General features: G+C 37.8%; 1 protein-coding gene and 1 long non-coding RNA gene across 3 annotated transcripts in view; both read right to left on the bottom strand.

The window, feature by feature from the left end:
* TSC22D1 (TSC22 domain family member 1) overlaps positions 1-18,669 on the bottom strand; it is a 140,542-nt gene that overhangs the window by 86,235 nt on the left and 35,638 nt on the right. Inside the window, exon 1 of one of the 2 annotated variants that reach the window (XM_077811785.1) lies at positions 13,247-13,334. The exons of the other annotated variant lie outside the window; for it this stretch is intronic. Within the exon in view, the coding sequence (XP_077667911.1) occupies positions 13,247-13,275 (29 nt within the window). The 5' untranslated portion in view covers positions 13,276-13,334. Of the gene's footprint in view, positions 1-13,246; positions 13,335-18,669 lie in introns of those variants that run through there. 2 annotated transcript variants of the gene reach the window in all.
* On the bottom strand, positions 13,394-16,583 carry LOC144262172 (uncharacterized). The gene is made up of 3 exons (XR_013345496.1): positions 15,766-16,583; positions 14,960-15,030; positions 13,394-13,626 (listed from the first exon to the last, which is right to left on the bottom strand). It is a non-coding gene; the product is annotated as an uncharacterized LOC144262172 (long non-coding RNA).

The raw sequence follows: 18,669 nt of genomic DNA, 5'->3' as shown, positions 1-18,669 counted from the left end.
GTAAGCAGAAGAGCCCTTCAAATAATGTTTCATCAAAGACATTAAATTTAAGTCGAAATCTAAATTTGGTAACTATGACAGCATAACATTTATTTTGACAAAATATCTAATTTTCAACTGTTAAATGCAAAAGCTGACCAAAGCAGATACCACAGTTAACAAGGAACATTCGCTTACATTTTCTTATACCTGATTTCAACAATACAGAAGAATAATTTACCTAAACTCTGTCTCTGGAAAGAATGCTCTGGATACTACTTTTTATTAGCGGATAACCACTTTGAATGAACATGGTAATCTTGTTTAGAATTTCAGGATCTACACAGATTGTGTCCTCATTTAAAACCTATACTGCCTTGTGGTCTGAAGTGCATCAAGTTGCATTTTTTTAACCTTTCAAATAATGTTCTGGGTTCTAAAATAAGAGATGACCAGATCAGCAGCACATCTGTTTAACCATATGTTTTAACTCCAGTTGTTCAAATATTCTTCACATTAGTTCCATACATAGGTACGAGGTTTCTTCCCTGCCCTGGGCTGGGAGGGAAAGTGATCAGTTGCTGACAAAGTTAAAGTTACACAAGGAATTCACACTAAAACGTAACCTACCTTAACCATTTGTATAGTCTGGTGGGGCATGTCCTCTGGATTCTAAATATCCATTAACTTCCCCCCCCAAGAAAGGTATCATTTGTGAGATACCATAATAAGAGCTTGTCTTATTGCTTTGCAACAAGCACCTTACTCACACTATTCCCAGAACTGTCCACATGGTCTTGACATCCATTTGCTTGGTGCACAGACAGACAAGAGATAGCAATGTTGGCTTCTACTACAATAGAAAGAAGGGGAGCAATAGAAGGAAAGTACAATATGAAACAGACAATTTAGCACAGAAGTATTTTTTCCCCCAGATTCTAAAATGAGGGGGTAAAAAACCATGAAAAAGTTAAAAGGGTCACTGCCTCTACCTTCAAGTCCAAAGTTTAAAAGCCATAGTTTAAAATGTTCTCTTTTCTTTTTGGTTAATTATTTTAAAAAATCCATTCTCTTAGGTAGCCAAAACTAAAGATTTCAGAACCATTCCACATATGCAAACATATCACACCTTTGAAGGGAACACTCATGCAGCTTCCCTTCAAAGTGTGGTTGACCACACAACCACTCCCAGTTCTTCATAGTCCATTTGCACGAAAAGCCATTATGTGGCTTCACGTTCGTGTGCATCACCAATTCCATACCAAATTTACTCAGCTCACAATTTTTCCAAATTTTTCGCAATTTTTCCAAAACAACAGCCCTTCAACTTCACACTGGGCTCATAGTCAGGCTGGGCTCTTTCTCACACCTCATCAGTGACAGAAGTTCTGCAGGCCAAAGTATGCTCTGTGTGCCACCTGTGCCAACCTACTTTCCTAAGAATTATGCCCTCTATCAGTTACATGTGGGCAACCCATTGGTTGTCAGTAGAATTGCAGAGATGTAATAGATGGTATTATTTGGCCTTCAACATATTACTTGCGATAAAGCACAAAAAGGAAAGAGCCCAACTTGACTTTCAGAAGTCAGAGTAAATTTGTATGGAAGACAAATAAGCAACATCTATTTCACTGTAAACTGAGCAAATCTGAGGTGGCATAAGTGATAAGAAAGAACATGGAACCCCAGAAGGCTTTCCCCCCTAAGCAGTTACTTCTCTTCCTTACACATTGTAAGGAAGGGAGAGATCTCCAACAGACCCTTTCAAGAGATCTGGAGTAAGCACCGATAATGTGTTTCTCAATGCCACTGAAGAGGATCAGCTACATTTGGGGCAGCAATGTTGGCAGGATTTTGGAAAAGAGACTTCACATCACTCCCAAGACATTGTATCACAGAGTCAGGATACAGACTGAAGAGGATGGATAGAAGGTATGGCGGAATAGATCAGGACTTGATGGTGTACTGGGACAGCTTGAGGGACTGGGTTATAACTTGCACGGGGGAGGGGGGGTGCCAACAGTGAGGATTTTCTTTATGGGTTGAGAGAGGGAAGTCTGAACTGGCCAAAGAAGTCAGGGTCACAAATCGCTAGAAGCAGGCACCTATGAAAAAGGTAAGATCACATCAAGGAGAAATAATTGGGATAAGGTGGTTCTAAGACTTAAGGAAGTTGACCAGAAATCAGGCACATAGAGGTGAGTCAAGTCCCAAGACATTCTGCTAGGGCTTGGGCAATAAGACACTAGCATCATAGGATAGAATTTCTTGTTACAGTCCTGGCATTTTGGAGTCAGGATAAAGTAGACAGAGTGAACACCTGCTCTGAACATATGTGGAAATCTGAAATATAATATAAACATAAGAAAACAGATTGTTTTAATACCTTTATTAATATTTGATAATACATAATCAAAAGACACCTTTCTATAAAACACCAGCAGTCAAGCTGCAGGTTACAGAGCACCAAAGATTATATTACACAATGCTGGTGCAGAGCAGAAGTATCAAAATACCAACAAAAAACTATTTTTAAAAGTGTTAACAAAAAAATTTACTTTCATGAATGGAAATAAATTTGATATGGACAGTTTTAAGTTTTCAAGGGGTTGCAACAAAGTCAACTAATTTTTTTAAAGCTTAAAAATATTTTTTAAAACTTGACATGTCGTCTTTAGAGACTTTATCATTAAAACAATTCTCACTAGGTGTGCAGAGTAATTTAGATTATCCTTCACCAAATAAAGTTTAGTTAATACCTCAATTCAGAGGAGGATGCCTATTCAGGAAGGGTACTTAAGCATGTGCTTATCTTTAAATCAATGGGACTTAGTCAGATACTTAGGTCCTCACCCAGGAGGGCACTTATACCAGCAGTGTTTTAAGATCACATATTTTGCCTTTTTTTCTTGGATTTAAAGATGTTTAGTCCTGAAGCTCTACAATTGGATTTTAAGTCCCTGCAGGCAAAAAAAAGTCAAAATAAATGTTGCATCCAATGAAGTGAGCTGTAGCTCACGAAATCTTATGCTCAGATAAATTTGTTAGTCTCTAAGGTGCCACAAGTCCTCCTTTTCTTTTTGCAAATACAGACTAACATGGCTGCTACTCTGAAAGTTATTCAATATGCATAAGTGAGATACTGACTTCAAAGACCGACAGCTTTCTTTAAAAAGTTAAATACACCTTCACTTTTGATTTACCACACTGAACTTTGTATGGCATCACCACACAATTGTGTTTGTGGATTAAAGAAATCAGTGTAAATCAGTTCATTTTAAATCAGTGACTGCAGTCCAACAAACATTTTATCAATTTTCTAAAAAACATAAAATTATAAATTGTGTATCTTACAGATTATATGACTACAGCAGAAATCAGGATGTAAGCAATAAGCAGTTTGATAGCTATTCTTGGCAAAGGAAAAGCCACATGAATGATTTTTTAATTTGAAAGGGCCCAATTCAAGTAAATCCAATGTGAATGGCTCACTACGTAAGTATGTATTTAAGCAGCACTATCTAAATAATTAGTTTTAGACAATATACTTCAACTGAAATGTATTCCAACATGATAAGAAATCACAACTGCCGTGAAGTTGTAGCCTGGGGGCTGTGTTAAGACTGTTAGGCAATTTAGGTATGCTGGTTAATTTAATGAAAGATCTAGGCATTAGTCAAAAACATTTCATGGTGAATGGATTTAAGAAACTAGGTGGAAGGAGGCACAAGCATCTGATCAGTTTATTCCAACTGCCAGAAGTAGATCGTAGAGAAAAAAAAAACAGGATGCTCTTCCGCTATTGGTAAAGAGTAATGTTAATCCCCTACAGGAACTTCCAAAACTATTTTAAGGGTTTTTTTTGAAATCTGAAAAAATAAACCTTGTTCTTCAGCGCCCATTTCCTAAACTGGAAAGTTTGCTTATGACGTTCAGTAATATGCTTCAAGTAATGCCAGACATATTACTTATTTCTCAGCTGATCTAGCACCACACTGAACTGAATTTGGATACAAAAATTATCTTATAAAGAACTGCTACATACTGATGTACAGAATAGGCTTTCCCCCAAAAAACCTTAAAAGGGTGACAAGCCACACTGAATTATATCTCCACATCTCTCCTGAGCCCTCCAAAACACTTAAATGTAAGTAAACAATTTGCTTCAATTTGTAGAAATTTCAAACATGTAATACTGTACATCTTGGTATTTTGACAGTTTGGGCTCAATTCTTTCCTAAAAACCCAGGGAAGAAGAAACTGATTAAATAAATCCATTATTTTTCATAAGTTCTCTTTACAGATATACTTTATAGTTACAGAAATTGAACCAGAAGTGCAAGAAGGGGGGTTGGTCTTCTAAGAGCAGCGGTGTCTGGAGCACAAGAGAAGCAGGTTTCAGATTCCTCTGAGGTCTCCTATGCAGAGGATGAGGAGGCCCAACGTCACTTAATTTGAGATTTGAAGATCTGCTCACGGTAGACTTGCAAGCTTTATCAGTGTATTTACTTGAACCATGGGGCAGCAAGGTAAGAGGGGCCAGATCAAACAAACATTCTGCATAACACTTCAGTGAAGAACTACAGGAGACCAGAATGTCTCCTGAATGAACATTTATTTCCTAGGAGCTGAAATCTGTCTGGGCTTCCACCCCGAAGACAGCCAATATTCTGGCTCTAAGGATCCTGCATGTTCTGGAAAACAAAACAAAAAACAAAACAAAAAACCCCTCCTCTTCCAAAACCCGATTTGTGTCAGGGAATCTTACTTGTGAAAGGTCAAGATTCAAGAATAGTGCTTCATTATCTGGAATCTTAGAAGGCCCTCCTCAAGGTCTTTCCACTGAGGGCTCATGTCACTGTAAGAGCTGAAAGGTCATGCAGCAATTTTTGGGGAGTGAGGAGGGAGAGAAGAGCCACTGGAGCCACCTGGTTAGTATTGAGTGCAACATAGTTCTAGCTGAATTGTCTTGGTATGAAAGAAGGACGGGGGAAAAGAGGCCTGGACCTTTGAGGCTGCAAAAGCCCTCTTAGAATCCCACTGCTCAATGCAGGGCTGATCTCTGTGGTTACAACCAGGGAACACCCAGAACAGCCTGTCTGCCTCAGTTATGACACAGGTGGAGACGGGGAGGTCTGACAGCAGGCAGTCTGAGGGAGAGGGAGCTGCTGCATGTCATGTGAAGTGAGGAGGGAGAGCTTACAGTTAAGCTCCTACCCAAAAAATCTCCCCACTAAAATCATTCTCTGGGCCATTGGCATAGCTGCAGGGAGGGGTCAGCAACATCCCCTTTGACCAGTGAGAGTTCTTGCCCTCGCACCCTGCTCCATTGTAGTTACACAGACAAATCAAAGCATTAGGGGACTTGCCAAATCCAGCAATGCAAAAAACTAGTAAATCAGATTTTCCTGGCTGAGAGAAAAAAAGTGTCTGGGTCTGCCTACATGGTTTCCACAGTCATAGAATCTCAGCTCCTTTGTGCAGAGAGGGGAGAGGAAGAGCAGTAGGAGAGCCTACAGCACAAAGCAATACTGTCAGTTGGGGCTGGAGACCATGAGGTGCACATACAAACCCCTCAACAGGGAGCTTTCCAAACTACAGCAAAGTGGGTGGGGAGAGAAATGCCTTCCCTATTTCTCACAAAAATCTGTTGAGCCAAAAGCTCTATCCCTCTCAGTCTAGAAAGGTGAGCAACAAAGAAGAAAGGGCAAAGGACTAGCCAAGTCAGTCCTCCACACTTGAGATGGCGGCAATACAAGCGGCTATCCCCAAGTGGGCTCTACCTACCTGCAACACTGATGGAGGGTTCAAGAATTCAGTGTCTATCCAGGGAACAAGGGAGGAGCAAATCCTGGAAGCTGATCCTTCCCCAAAGGAAATCTCATTTTGACTCTGCAACTTGGGAGCTTCTGCCTGAAACTGACTCACTGATATTTCTTGGATTCTGTCTTCTTCCTTTCTTCAATCATCTTTCTTGTTGGTTTCTTCCCTTTGCTTTGGGGGTCAGCTGGAAAAAGAATGAAGCAGAAGACTAAAGGCATGACTCCATAATTCCAGGACAAAGAGGTAAGACTGACTGTGAAGGAGAAGCGTATTTGATACCTTCTGAATAACAGCTTCTTTACAGGTTTTTCAATGCTCTGATTTGTCAAAAAATGGCTAAAATCTTTCAATTTTTTAAAAATTGCCAATAGGCTAAGACCAAGCACAAGAGGTTTTTGTCCAGAAAGGTTTTTTCCATGTTGTTACAAGTAGAGCTGGTCAGAAAATTTTGAACTTGTCCAAATTTTGTAGAAAAACTCAACTTCCACAATTCTTCCTCTTCCTTCCATTTTCTGACAAGCTCTAATTATAATCAGAGTATCTACTATTGCAACATAATGAACAGCTCCCCACAAGATTAAGCAGAAAGAAGCTGCAAGATGAAAAGGTGTTTGTACTTACCTGGAAGTTTCCTTAAATTGTCCCCTCTTTTCTTAGCAGTACTAGTCCACAGCTCCAATAGGAAGGTCTTCCTCTCTACTTGCAGAACCAGACCCGTCAATCACTGGCAGCAAGGTAAAACTCACTTCCCCTCCTGAAAGCCCACCAGATGGGAAACTTCAACAGCTAATATGGTACCGTATACTTGTAACTACACATAATGCCTACTGTAGAACACAAGAACCTCCACAATCCCTGCGTTATTGTTTTGCATTCCTAGACCAAATTTTTCTTCCCTGGGGAGCTGAATCTGTGATGCTTTGCTACCTGAAGAAAGCAAGTGTTCAGGTAATTAATCTTCCTTTTCTTTAGCACAGAAAGTTCCATAGATCTTTAAGATTTTACCAGCACTGCGTCGCTGGAGTGATGAGGCATGGCAGCTGAAGTGACTGCAAATATATGCTTATTTACTTTAGTCTGCTTTTGTTCACTGAGGTGAACAAGTACCTGAAGTAAATGAATGAGTAAGGTGGCTCTAAAGAAGTTGTTTTACTTGTAGATGATGAAGAAAGATCCTACCTCTTTCATCAGTTCACCTTCAGACACTGAATACGATGAAGACTGTGTTTAACATGGGAGCTTTTTCCCAATAGCAAGATCTTGTAGACAGTTGAGGATGCACTGTTTTAGTTGAATTTCATGATCTCTGCCTGAATATTTGAATTTTACCACCATCATGTTGGTTCACTTCTTTCCAGAGATTAAAATGGTGGACATGAATGTGGCTGAGCATCATCTCTTTTTAATTATGGTTTGCCTCTCAAGAGCCACATGCAGCCTAGTCAAGCCTGCTTGGCCCTTTATGCATGACAAGCCCTTGTGGAGAAAAAGGTCTGTCCTGCTTTGGAGGAAAAGTAGCTGACCTAGCAAGATACTGATCAGGTCCAGGCAACGGGGTTTTCTTAGCCAATATATCATCTTTGCTCTCTCCAACAGTCTACATCATTCTGGATAGGAGTGGAAAAAGGAGAGAAGAAAAATTGTAGTATATGCAGTGCTCTTTGGGACAGAACTTCTGATGCTATGTATTTGATAGCTGAATACTCAGAAAGGATAAAAATAATTCATGTATTACACGGTGAATAAAAGTCTCACTGGTCGTATCTGATGACTGCCACTACTTTGCTCCTAAAAGAGAGTCTTCATGTTGCTAGAAGATGTTGCTTGCACGTCCACCTTCCAGTACTGTAGTGACATGTAATGTCTGAGTATCGCACTGCAGGCCCTGGTGCTGGCTGACAGGTACTGGGAGTCCAAAGAGGCATCCAAACACAAACAAAAAACTTCCAACCTAAATTCTCTCCTAGTGCTAAGCAGTAGGGCACCCAAACAATAAATCAATCCACCCATCCAAGAATTTGCTAAGTAAAGCAAGGAGATGCATGCGATGACCTGGCTCATCCCCTTGTAGTTCTCTCTCAGGCAGGAATCTACCTTCGGATCCCTGGAGTCTCTCGTAAAGGAGTGGCTAGCCGTTCAATGCACGTACGTGCGTTTTATCCTTTCCAAGGGAGTTCCTAAGTTTGCATAGGTTTACCTTGAGGACTCAGGAATAGGAAGATGGGCCCTGGTTTGTATGTTCTGGCTACCATATACTCTGATGGGACTTTTGAACTCCTGCGGTCACATTAGTTGGATGCTGCTATATAGATGTATGTCTCTGGGAGGGGGACAGCTAGATTCTTCTGCATCTTTTTGGAAGCTTGTGGGATGGTGTATTTTACTTAGCCTTTCCTTTTTCCAGCTTCTTCTTTTTCAGATTTGGAGGGACAGAGGGAAAAGATCTAGGTCTGATGCACCTGAATTCCTCTTAGATGTGTCACAAACATGGTTCCTTCTACCTTTGAGGTATGTGCTTATCCAGGGAAGTCTACTTTCTTGCCCCTATTTGGGTTATTTTCATGAGGGCCATTGGAAGAGACTCAAGATGCTGAACTGTGCTTGGACCAGCAGGGTAGGTCCCATATATTTACTGGGAAAAGAATTTGCCGATTCCTTTGACGTGGAGGGCTGTGTTGGGTTCTTCCTCGCTGGTGGAGAAACAGCATCTTGGTTACACCATCACCAGGAAAACACAGGCTGACTCAGACTCTGGTAGATGGGCACAACAGATAGATTTAGAAAGTGGACTGATGGTCTATGGTACCCTTTTCTGCTTTCTGTCTGGTCCACTGGCTGTACCGCGTGCTGGTCGGCTTCCTTTCACAGCCTTTTGTGGAGAGGCAACAGGCAATGCTGTTGCTCCACATGATGAACTACTTTTATTGTTGATGGGGACTCTGGGAGTGCAGCAGCTCCCTCTGATGTCTTGTCTGAGCTGGCCTCACTCTATTGCCCCTAATAGGATAGGGTCGACTGCCACTCAGTAATTCTTGGGGTTAGGGAGAAAGAGGCAACTGTTTTTCTGTATCTTTCATGGCTCTGCTCAGAACCTCACAAAGTAGGCTTACACAAGTCTGTGTATGACCACTATGGAAGCCCTGTCTGGAAAACAGACAACAATCCCCAGAGACCCATTTGGTAAGTAGAGAAGAGCATAAGCAGAAAAGCTTCCCTTTTCCTTTCTTCTTTGTCTATTTGTTTGCCATGATGAGAGCAGCATTCGTCAGAATGCACACTGCTGCAGTACCTCAAAGGAACACAGAATCAAGAGTCTAATTCCAGATACCCAGCTGCTAAACCAGATGTATTTTAACCCTTTAGATCCACTGAATTCTTTTGCTTTGTTTAAAAATGTAACTGATCATCTGCAGCAGTGAAATATGAGACGCCTATCCGCAATTACAGATGCAGAAGTAAAAGGGCAGGTTCTATAGGAGAAGTGATTTTTATCCTGCTTCCAGTTATTGACAGGTCTGGTTCTACTTCCAGGACTGCAAGTAGGCTGAAAATCCACTACAGGATTTGTTGATCTGCCTATGCTAAAAAAAGCTGTTTTGAAAACCATGTACACAATATAATACCAACAAAGTAAATCCTGGCAAAATAATGTCTTCTTTTGGCACCAATATGAAACATACATGAATTGTTAAAATATCAACAATGGACATGTCAGAATGATTGCTTAGCACTGAGTTCTGTTAGCTATTGACACTAATCATGGAAAAATTGAATTTTTAAAAAAAAGTGGAAAAATGGCTTTTGAACAATACAGCAGCTACATTTTAAGGGTCTGTTAGCATTTCCCTTTAGAAACCTACTTTGAGGTGTTTTATAACGCAGCTGAATAAAACATGCTTAAGGCTGAAACTTGGCATAAAATGTCTCAGAAGCAATTTTAGTTTCTTTTAAAAGCAAACTAGGTTTAATTATTTGAGACATCTACAAAAACAACATGTGATCCTGACTCTCCCTTGGGGTGGTCACAAGAATCAGTAAGGTTATCTTAATTTTACATCTTCAGTAATGATCTCGGAGTTAAGGTAAACCAAATGTGAATGAAACAGAGAGATTAAATGGGGAGGTATTGCAAATACCAGGAGAAAAGAAAAAGGATAAAGAGATCTAGAGAGGTAGAAAACAACAAAAACAAAAACAACATGTGATCCTGACTCTCCCTTGGGGTGGTCACAAGAATCAGTAAGGTTATCTTAATTTTACATCTTCAGTAATGATCTCGGAGTTAAGGTAAACCAAATGTGAATGAAACAGAGAGATTAAATGGGGAGGTATTGCAAATACCAGGAGAAAAGAAAAAGGATAAAGAGATCTAGAGAGGTAGAAAATATGAGCAGGAAATAAAATTAGATTCAAAAAATCAGAAAATGTACAAGCTAAGGGCTTATCTACACTGGAATAACGGACATACGGAAAAAAAACTAAGTAAGTGCACCTTAGCTAAGCAGCAACTAAAAGGAATATGGTAACATCTGAAGGGCGTAAATATCAAGAAAGGAGAAGAATTTAAGGTGATGTAAGAGGATATAACTAGGAGCAATAGAATGAAACTTAGCCTATTGAGGAAAATGTCCTGACAAGAAAATCCTGTAGACTATGGAACAGTCGTCCACATGAAGAAGTGAATGGCCCATTTTCTTTAGACATTTAAAATTACACTGAATGAAGTACTAGAAATGTACTGTGGGAACAAGCACACATTGACAACAGGACAGACTAGATGAGACCACAAGAAATTTTTTTTTTCCCCTTTCTGATCACTGGACTATCAGCAGTGTAAGTGTCTTGGTGTTAAGAGCTTTTGATGGCATAAAACATTGGTTTCTAGCATCAATAAGTCTTGAAACAACAGTCATTACAGTGGAGGAAAAAGGAAGCAAAATGATAATCTGAATAGTTGATTTTGAGGTCAAATATCACACAGCCTACCATGAAAAGAAACAAATGCCATATACCATCAGAATGCTCAGAATTGCAACTTTCCAGTTTGTATAAAGCTTTGGTTTCTAACCATTTTGCTCTAGCAGGGCATTTGTGTCACCAGTTTGGGAGCTCTGCTACCAATGATGTGGATCATATCAGATTAGAATATATTTATTTTATTAAATTAGCGCTGAATATAGCACATCCTGGGGCAGTGCAGTTTTCAATCCTTGGATGACCGTCTCTAATTTAGAGAGTTTCACAGAGTTTCCATCATACCAATCAACTTTTGTGTCACATTTGCACAAATCTGAAGTATATTTCTCTTGCCTATTTTAGAGTCAAGAGAACACGCATAGGAGCAGTAAATGCATGGGAGTAATGAGGCTGAATCATGATTATTGATTATAACAAATGATTAACGAAAGAATTATTATGCATAAATGTATTCATTTGATAACCTTATGATTTTGGCTTTTAAAAAAAATACCAAGTCATTGATATAGTGGTCCGAAAACCTCACTTTTAAAAGTTATTTTTAAGTTACAGGTAGCATATTTTAAAATCCTTAGTGGAAGGGGCTATCAAGGTTGGCTTTTTTTTTATTATTGTTTCTTTTATTTTTTCCTTCCTTTCAAAGTTTGTATGCCAAGTGTAGCCGACAGCGAACTTCAGCAGACTAGTTAATAAAGCATTTTAAACCAGACTTTAATAGTCAGATCTCATTGGCACTAACATAAGTCCACTGTAAAAAAAAGAAAATGCCCTTTCAATTTTCAGGAAATTGTAAAGCCTCAAGTTGTTCTGAAAAAAGTATTAGAATTGGTAAAAGAAATAAAAAATTGTTTTTGAAACAAAGATATAGTGGGTTTTGTTTTGTTTTTGTTTTTGTTTTTTTTAAGGGAAGAAAAACAAAACCAAGTTTACCAACATATTGGTATACACATATATCCTTAACATACTAAAATTATTGTGCTAAACTTGCAATTTCTTTATTAATAGCGGCTTTCATTTTACTTCTCAGAATTCAGTGCTCTGTTTACTTGATTCAGTTATACCTGCAATTAGCTTATGTATTTTTTTTCCTATACCATTTGATTTTGTACCTTGCTGATTTTCCACTCAATACTCTGAATCCTCACATTTCTCCTAAACTTCTCTAGTCTTTCAACCAGTTTTCTGTTTGGGTCAAGTTCCAAGTTTTTGTGCTACAGATGAGCAGTGTGAAGGGTAACCACTCCAATAAGGCTACCTGCATTTTTCAAACTGAATTTTGAAGATGACATTTTGCTAGTCTATTCTCCTTTGGTATTTACGCCTGCTCTTCTCCATGACTCTCCTCTGATGTTTGTAATTTCTGGAGAACTCAAATATAGCAAAAAGTAAAGAAAGTTTGCATCCCTTTACATGTAACCATCCTACTCTCAATAAATATAGATCACTGCCATTAATGCTAGTGGAGAATTACTCATTGTGCACGGAAAAGAAAGAATCCTAAATAGACTACTTTTTGTAGCATTCATTCAAAAATGTAGTGCTACCCTATTTTGAAAAGGGACTCAACGATGGCATTGTAAGGTTCCATGTTTATTGTGTTTCATGTCAAATGTTCTCAACTTTCAGGAGAAAAGATTGTTTCCTATCAGCCTCGCAATCTCAGCCTGGAATATGAGACTCAAGCTGGATTCTTTTCTTGTCTTTACCAGCAATAAAGGATGAGGCGGATTTGGGCCCTCAGTTATACCAGTTTACTAACTGGAACTTAATCTTATTGCTGAGGCACAAGCAGATCCTTGATGTTCTCATAGTTGTGTTGGTTCTGCTAACAGGAGTACAAAGTGATAAAGCTTATTTTAGTCTAATGTGTGCAGATATGATTGAATACATATGGGGAACAATTTAAAGCCCTGACCTTGCAAGTGACCAGTGTGCCCAAGCACTATGTACTGCAGGATCAGGGCCCAAGATCTGGTAAGAAGGTTCAATTTTTAGTCATTTTTCAGAGTAGAGTCACACTTCAAAAGTTGTTGATTTCACCAATCTTATTACACATGTAAGATATTAACAGTATATAAAGTAAAGCTGATGATCTTCCCACAGAGCTTAGTCAAAGTTATATTCAGTTGTACTGAATATTCTTGAAGTAGTTCTGCAATAATTTAGCCATTTAACATTTTCAGAATGTTTTTTGATTTAATTACGTTTCCTTACTGGACTAAATCCCAAAATTTACCCATATTTTAATTTTTAGTATTAGAAATTAATATCCATATATAATTTCCCCCCAAATATGACTTAAAACAAGACAAACAAAATATGTTGAGTTCCTCTTGTTTGAGTCTTTCCTTGTAAGGAAATTCTCACCAACTCAATTCAGGCAGAGTTTTCTATTTCTTTTAAATAAAACTACTTCTTACGCTCACTTCCCCTCCATCTCTTCTCCATGCAAGCATCTTTCACCTACCTGCTTTGCTCAGTCAGACCTCCCAGCATTTGCACTAGACATAATTAACTTTGGTAATGCCTCTTCACAGGCATACCAGTGTGCAATGTTAGACTCAGTCATTCTGTATCTGTTGAAATATTAGCACTTGTTTTAGGTCACTTACAAAGAACAAAGTTAAGCCATATAAAATCAAACAAAACAGATACAAACACACACATACAGTTTTATTTCTACCTTAGGCTCATTACTTTAGTAGAACTATAAAATATAGAAAAAATAACATTTGCACCAAAAACCAAACTTACCCCTCTTAGTGATGTGGGTTTCAAAGTCTGATTAACCATATTTCAGATGGTTTTATGTGTCTCACAGGACCCTCTCCTTCATTTGAGTCAAGCCTTGATTGACAAAAATGAACACAGTCTAGGGCAGATAAAAAGAACTTCCCTCTTGATGAAACAATGCTTCCCTCTAGCACCCAACCAAACATGCAACAGACTACTAGTCCTTTTGATCACAAACACTATGTTATTTAATTATTGAACATTTTTCTGCACGATTACTGCATGCACAGATTCTTTTGAACTGAATTCTTGACAACTATGTTTGCCAAATACTTTCTTTGGAGCTTCATATTAATTTTCTGACCTATTTGATTTCAATTATTTTTCCTTAAGAATATAATGAAGTTACAAGCTGATATTGCCTCAAAATATGCATTTACATTAATTTAATGAAAATCTTCTACCTGAAGACTCTGAAGGTAACCCCAGCTCCCCTCATCAGGTATGAAGGGCTATTATTCAGAGAGACATTTAAAAGCTATTAAGACTAGATTAGACTGACTCCGTGTTTTTCTTTTGGGGTAAAATTTTAAAATTAAATTACAACCTGCACTGTGATAGAGAGCTCTGCATTAAAATTAAATGTTTTGAGACAAACTCTAGAAAATATACCTAAATTAGGAATTTCTAAATCTTAAGTGTTACATGTAAATTATAAATCTACTTTATATTTTCTCCTCATAATTTTAATAGTAATAGCTTCCTACCTACCACTAAATAAAGTGAAAGAAACTAGAACAAAGTGCAGAAAGAAGCATAAAAATCTCAGCCTAGGATATTTGAGCTGTTCCCCTCTGTCCCATTTCTGTAGGTAGACTATTTTAATCAGTGAATGTATGTTGAATTTTCCCTTCCAAACAAACAAAAACACCCCCCATAATATAGGCTTAGGGCATGAAAGTGCTATCAAAACAAAAAAAAAAGGGCGGGGGAGAGAATACATGTGACAACTCAGGCTCAAGCTAGTCAGCTAACTTATGGGAAGTTGCATTGCAGATACTTAATGAAGCAAAACCAATCACCAGCACATGCCCAAGGTTATGTTTTGAGGCTGTAAAGTTAAACTATGTTTTACATGGTGTAAGATTTAATTTAGAATTATTCTAACTTTTTAACTTGAGCTACTCTAACAAGCTGTTTGCCCAGATAAAGTTTTTAATAATTCTTAAGGATAATAAAACAGAGGATATCCCTTAAGCATTTAGCCAATTAAACTATATAGTTTGTCACTACTTTTTTGCTAGACAAGAATTATATTAGCAATAATCATCTCATGTCAACTCCTGCAACCCAAGGGTATATATTTTCATGTACCTCTGAGCTTCCTTTAATGCTTTATATCAGATGGTCAACATCGTAGTTCCCATAGTTCCAAAAAGTGACTTACTGTAAGACCAGCTGTTAGGATCAAGAATCCCTCAATGTTTTTTTTCAAGTGGTCAGTTCAGCAGGGAAATACTTGGGGGGGAAAAAAAAGCAATGACCTCTTATTTGTGCATTTCACATAAAATAATGCAGTACACACAATCCCCATGAGACAAGCATACAACTTGTTTATGTATGTGGTACCAAATAAAGCTATGGTCCTCCAACAAGATCTGGTTGGGCAAACTTATATTCTTCGGGAATTCCATTGAAATCAGTGAGACTCTGCATAGCTGTAAGCATCTGCCTGCATTAATACAGCTGCAGAATCAGGGACTACTTTATTTAAAAACCCCACTACAATAGTTATGAGATGGCTGAAAAACCAAAACAAAGGGTGGATGAGAAGCATTTGGAAAGTTCCATCCCATCTGACCTTTCCTAAAATTAATTGCTACAGTAATTCTTCCAGAGACTAATGAAAGTGACAATACTACATTAAACTTCAACCAATTCAAGTACATTACAGAGACGGTATAATGTAAACCCAATATAGCTTTCAGAAGCATCAAACATTCAGCTAACTGTAATCAAGAGTTTGCTTTTCTTTTAGTAATATGCCTTAGCATCAAGATACAAAATTATGATCTTTTAACTGCCATTAGCAATTAAAATCTTTCTTAAATCTCTCCACTCTGTTCTGAAAGTGATGTTAACTGTGTTTAATTTGCTGCTCCTTTGTTGTTTTCCCATTATTATGTTTTAAAGAATAACACACTAATTGCTTGCCTTTCATTACCAACAGCAAGTATGTGTTTGCTCTCAAACCTTTGAACAGTCTGTTCCACAGTCTTGGAGGGTGAGGGGTGTGTTCCACATTGAATTAAAAGCAACTGCCATGAAGGATGCTTTCAGTCTCTAGGGGAAGGGGTGCCAGAAATGTCCTTGAAAAATGTTCGCCTGCTGCCTCTGAAGAAGTCATTTCTCCATTCATCCAAGCCACATGTTAAGAGAGTTTAGCAAATTAGGAGAAAATGAGAAAAAGACGCAGTAGAAACATATACTTAAATGATTTTGTTTTAAAATATTTTCTGCTGTGAAAGTCTCTCAAAGCCAAGGAAGTATAAAAATACAAAAAGTTCATATTGCTTACACACACTTATATGTACAAATATCTAACAAATCAGTTATCAAGAGAGGTAAATGTTTAACCCCAACCACCTTTACAGTGGAAAGTTTTATTAAAGTGAAGTGTTAATTTGAATGTACACATTTATTTTTTTATCCCTGATTAAAAAAAAGTAAACATTGAGGCAAATAATCTTGATCTCACGTTGAAAGCGTGCGGAACACGCAGTGAACCCTGATACTAACTGCAATTGGGAAAAAAAGATGGTAAAAACTACCAGAGAGCATAATTTTTGAAGGAAAGCATAGATATATTCTGTCTCTTATGTTTTGGTATTTCAATTAGCATGTACTTTACTATGAGAATTCTCAAACTATCCCCACAGTGGACAAAGTTGGTTTCATAGACCACCTTCTCCCTGCCATTCACAACCACATGGAGCACATCCCTTCCCATTTGTAATCATTTAAAACCCATGTAGCCACTGCTTACTTTAAGAAGTCCTATAAGGAAAGTATTAACATATTTTAGCAGCTGGAAATCACAACAGCCAACTCTCCATAGGCCGTAGACCACAGTTTGAGAACCACAGCTCTACTACATATTAACCTGGAACCTCACTGGGGTAACATACAAGTGTATCAGGTGTAGTACATAAATATGACGTGTTATGCTGCAACAAACGTGTCAGTGCATGCATCCATTTCCTACAAGTCACAATGCAAAAGGTTCCTTAGATAGAATCACACAGTGACTGCAAGACAGCATGTTACGCCAATCCACGCTCATAACAGTTCACACAACCTCAAACAAGCAGCTAACATTAAATAAAAAAAAATGCAAGTGAAATATTTTGCAGTAGTATGAAGAACAGCTTTATACATCTATAAACTCCTTGGAGGAGTTTTTAGAGTCTCTAATAATAATTTAATTTATTCAATGACAAGAAGTCCTCTAGCTAAAACCATTTTTTAATTTTTTGTTTTAGGAAAGTTTTCCATAATTTCTAAGTTGTTATTTAATCATTAAACTTTAATAATTACACATTAGAAATAATGTTTTTCTTTAAGGCTCTGTGGCACTGCCTCAATTTATATTACAGAAATTTATAAAATAGGATCTGGGTCCAAAGGTTTGTATTAATATGCTCCATCCTGGCAGAACCGAATAACTAGGTAGAGCACCACTGACTTTGATGAGGTTCTATGCAGGCTTAAGGTTCTGTCTATACGGAGCTTCTTGTATGATTAATTAGGGCCTTAGTGATGACTGTACTACTTAGTTTTGAGGATTAGTCAAAATATTGGCATCAATGTCATGGTATTTGTGATTTAACTCAGGCCTCCCATGCACACACCATGATGGAAGGCGACAGTCTTCCTTGCTGTTCAATGCAGTTAGTTCAAATACCCTCCTATTTGCCAAATATTTAAAAACTACTCTAGTCTCACACTGCAGTGCTTGTGGTGTGCAAATATTAATTTTAAGCAAAGACTTCTATGCTTGACAACTACTTCTGCCAATCTCTCATTTTGAATTATATGAGAAGTGTTTTTATTTTTACACTAATACTTCATATTTTCTTCTTACTTTAGACTCCTGTTGCATGAGTTTAGGAACGTAATGAGAGAGTAGATTTAGAAACTTACCATTAGAATACAAATAGTAGGGATCCTACAATGAGTAATAGGGCCCTAAATCTGAAAATGGAACTTCTCTGGGTGATAGAGGAACATACACTTCTACTAACTGCCATTCTAAAGGATCAAGTACATACCCTATGTAGGAGTTTAAATGTTTAAAATGTACGCACACTTAAAAGGACTAGACTAGTATGATTTAAGTAGTCAAAGCAGAGGCATCTTTGAAAGTTTTTTAATCTTTAAAGCTATAACCAAAGCATTATATTCTGAACACGAGTAATAATTTGACTTGTGCCACGGTTCAAAGAGTTTAATCAACCTAACTTACAAAAACTATAGCTTTTAAATTGTTGAATTTTTTTCACGTCTTACTTCAGTGATTTGCAAACGTAAAATATTTTATCAGCATTTCACAAACAGAGATAGGAACAAAGTGCTCAGAGGGAATTCAATCCTTCCATGGGCATTTTAGTTCAAATTTAATGATGAATTTTTCCTCTCTTTCTCCTTCCTTGCTTTTTATTCCAAGTTGTAGCCTTATAATTTCTTTGAGGCAAGAGAGGAATGTCATCCTAAAGTTTCCAAATGCCAACATTTTAGAATTGCTTTCCAATTTAACCAGCAAAATGCCTCTAAGTAGTTAAGGTTGAATATTTTAAAAGTAGCATCTGATTCTGAGTGCCTCAAAATTTGTGTGCCCACCCTGAGACATATTGAGCTTCATTTTCAGAGGCATCCTCCCACTTAAGCCACCCCAAATTACAGGAAATTTTTCAAAGTCTGGACCCTAGATGACCTTGTGCCAGAACAAATACCATCCAACAGAAATCATAAAACAAACTGGAATTGATAGAATTACTTTTTAAAATTATAACCAAACTGGAAGTTAAGAAAATGAAACACTACAGGCAAGGACCATCACAAATTAGGCAACAGTTTGATTGGCATTCTAAAAGGAAT

Source organism: Eretmochelys imbricata, chromosome 1 (assembly GCF_965152235.1).
Source record: "Eretmochelys imbricata isolate rEreImb1 chromosome 1, rEreImb1.hap1, whole genome shotgun sequence".
Classification (NCBI taxonomy): Eukaryota; Metazoa; Chordata; order Testudines; family Cheloniidae; genus Eretmochelys; species Eretmochelys imbricata.
This window is presented reverse-complemented; position numbering and strand designations above follow the sequence as displayed.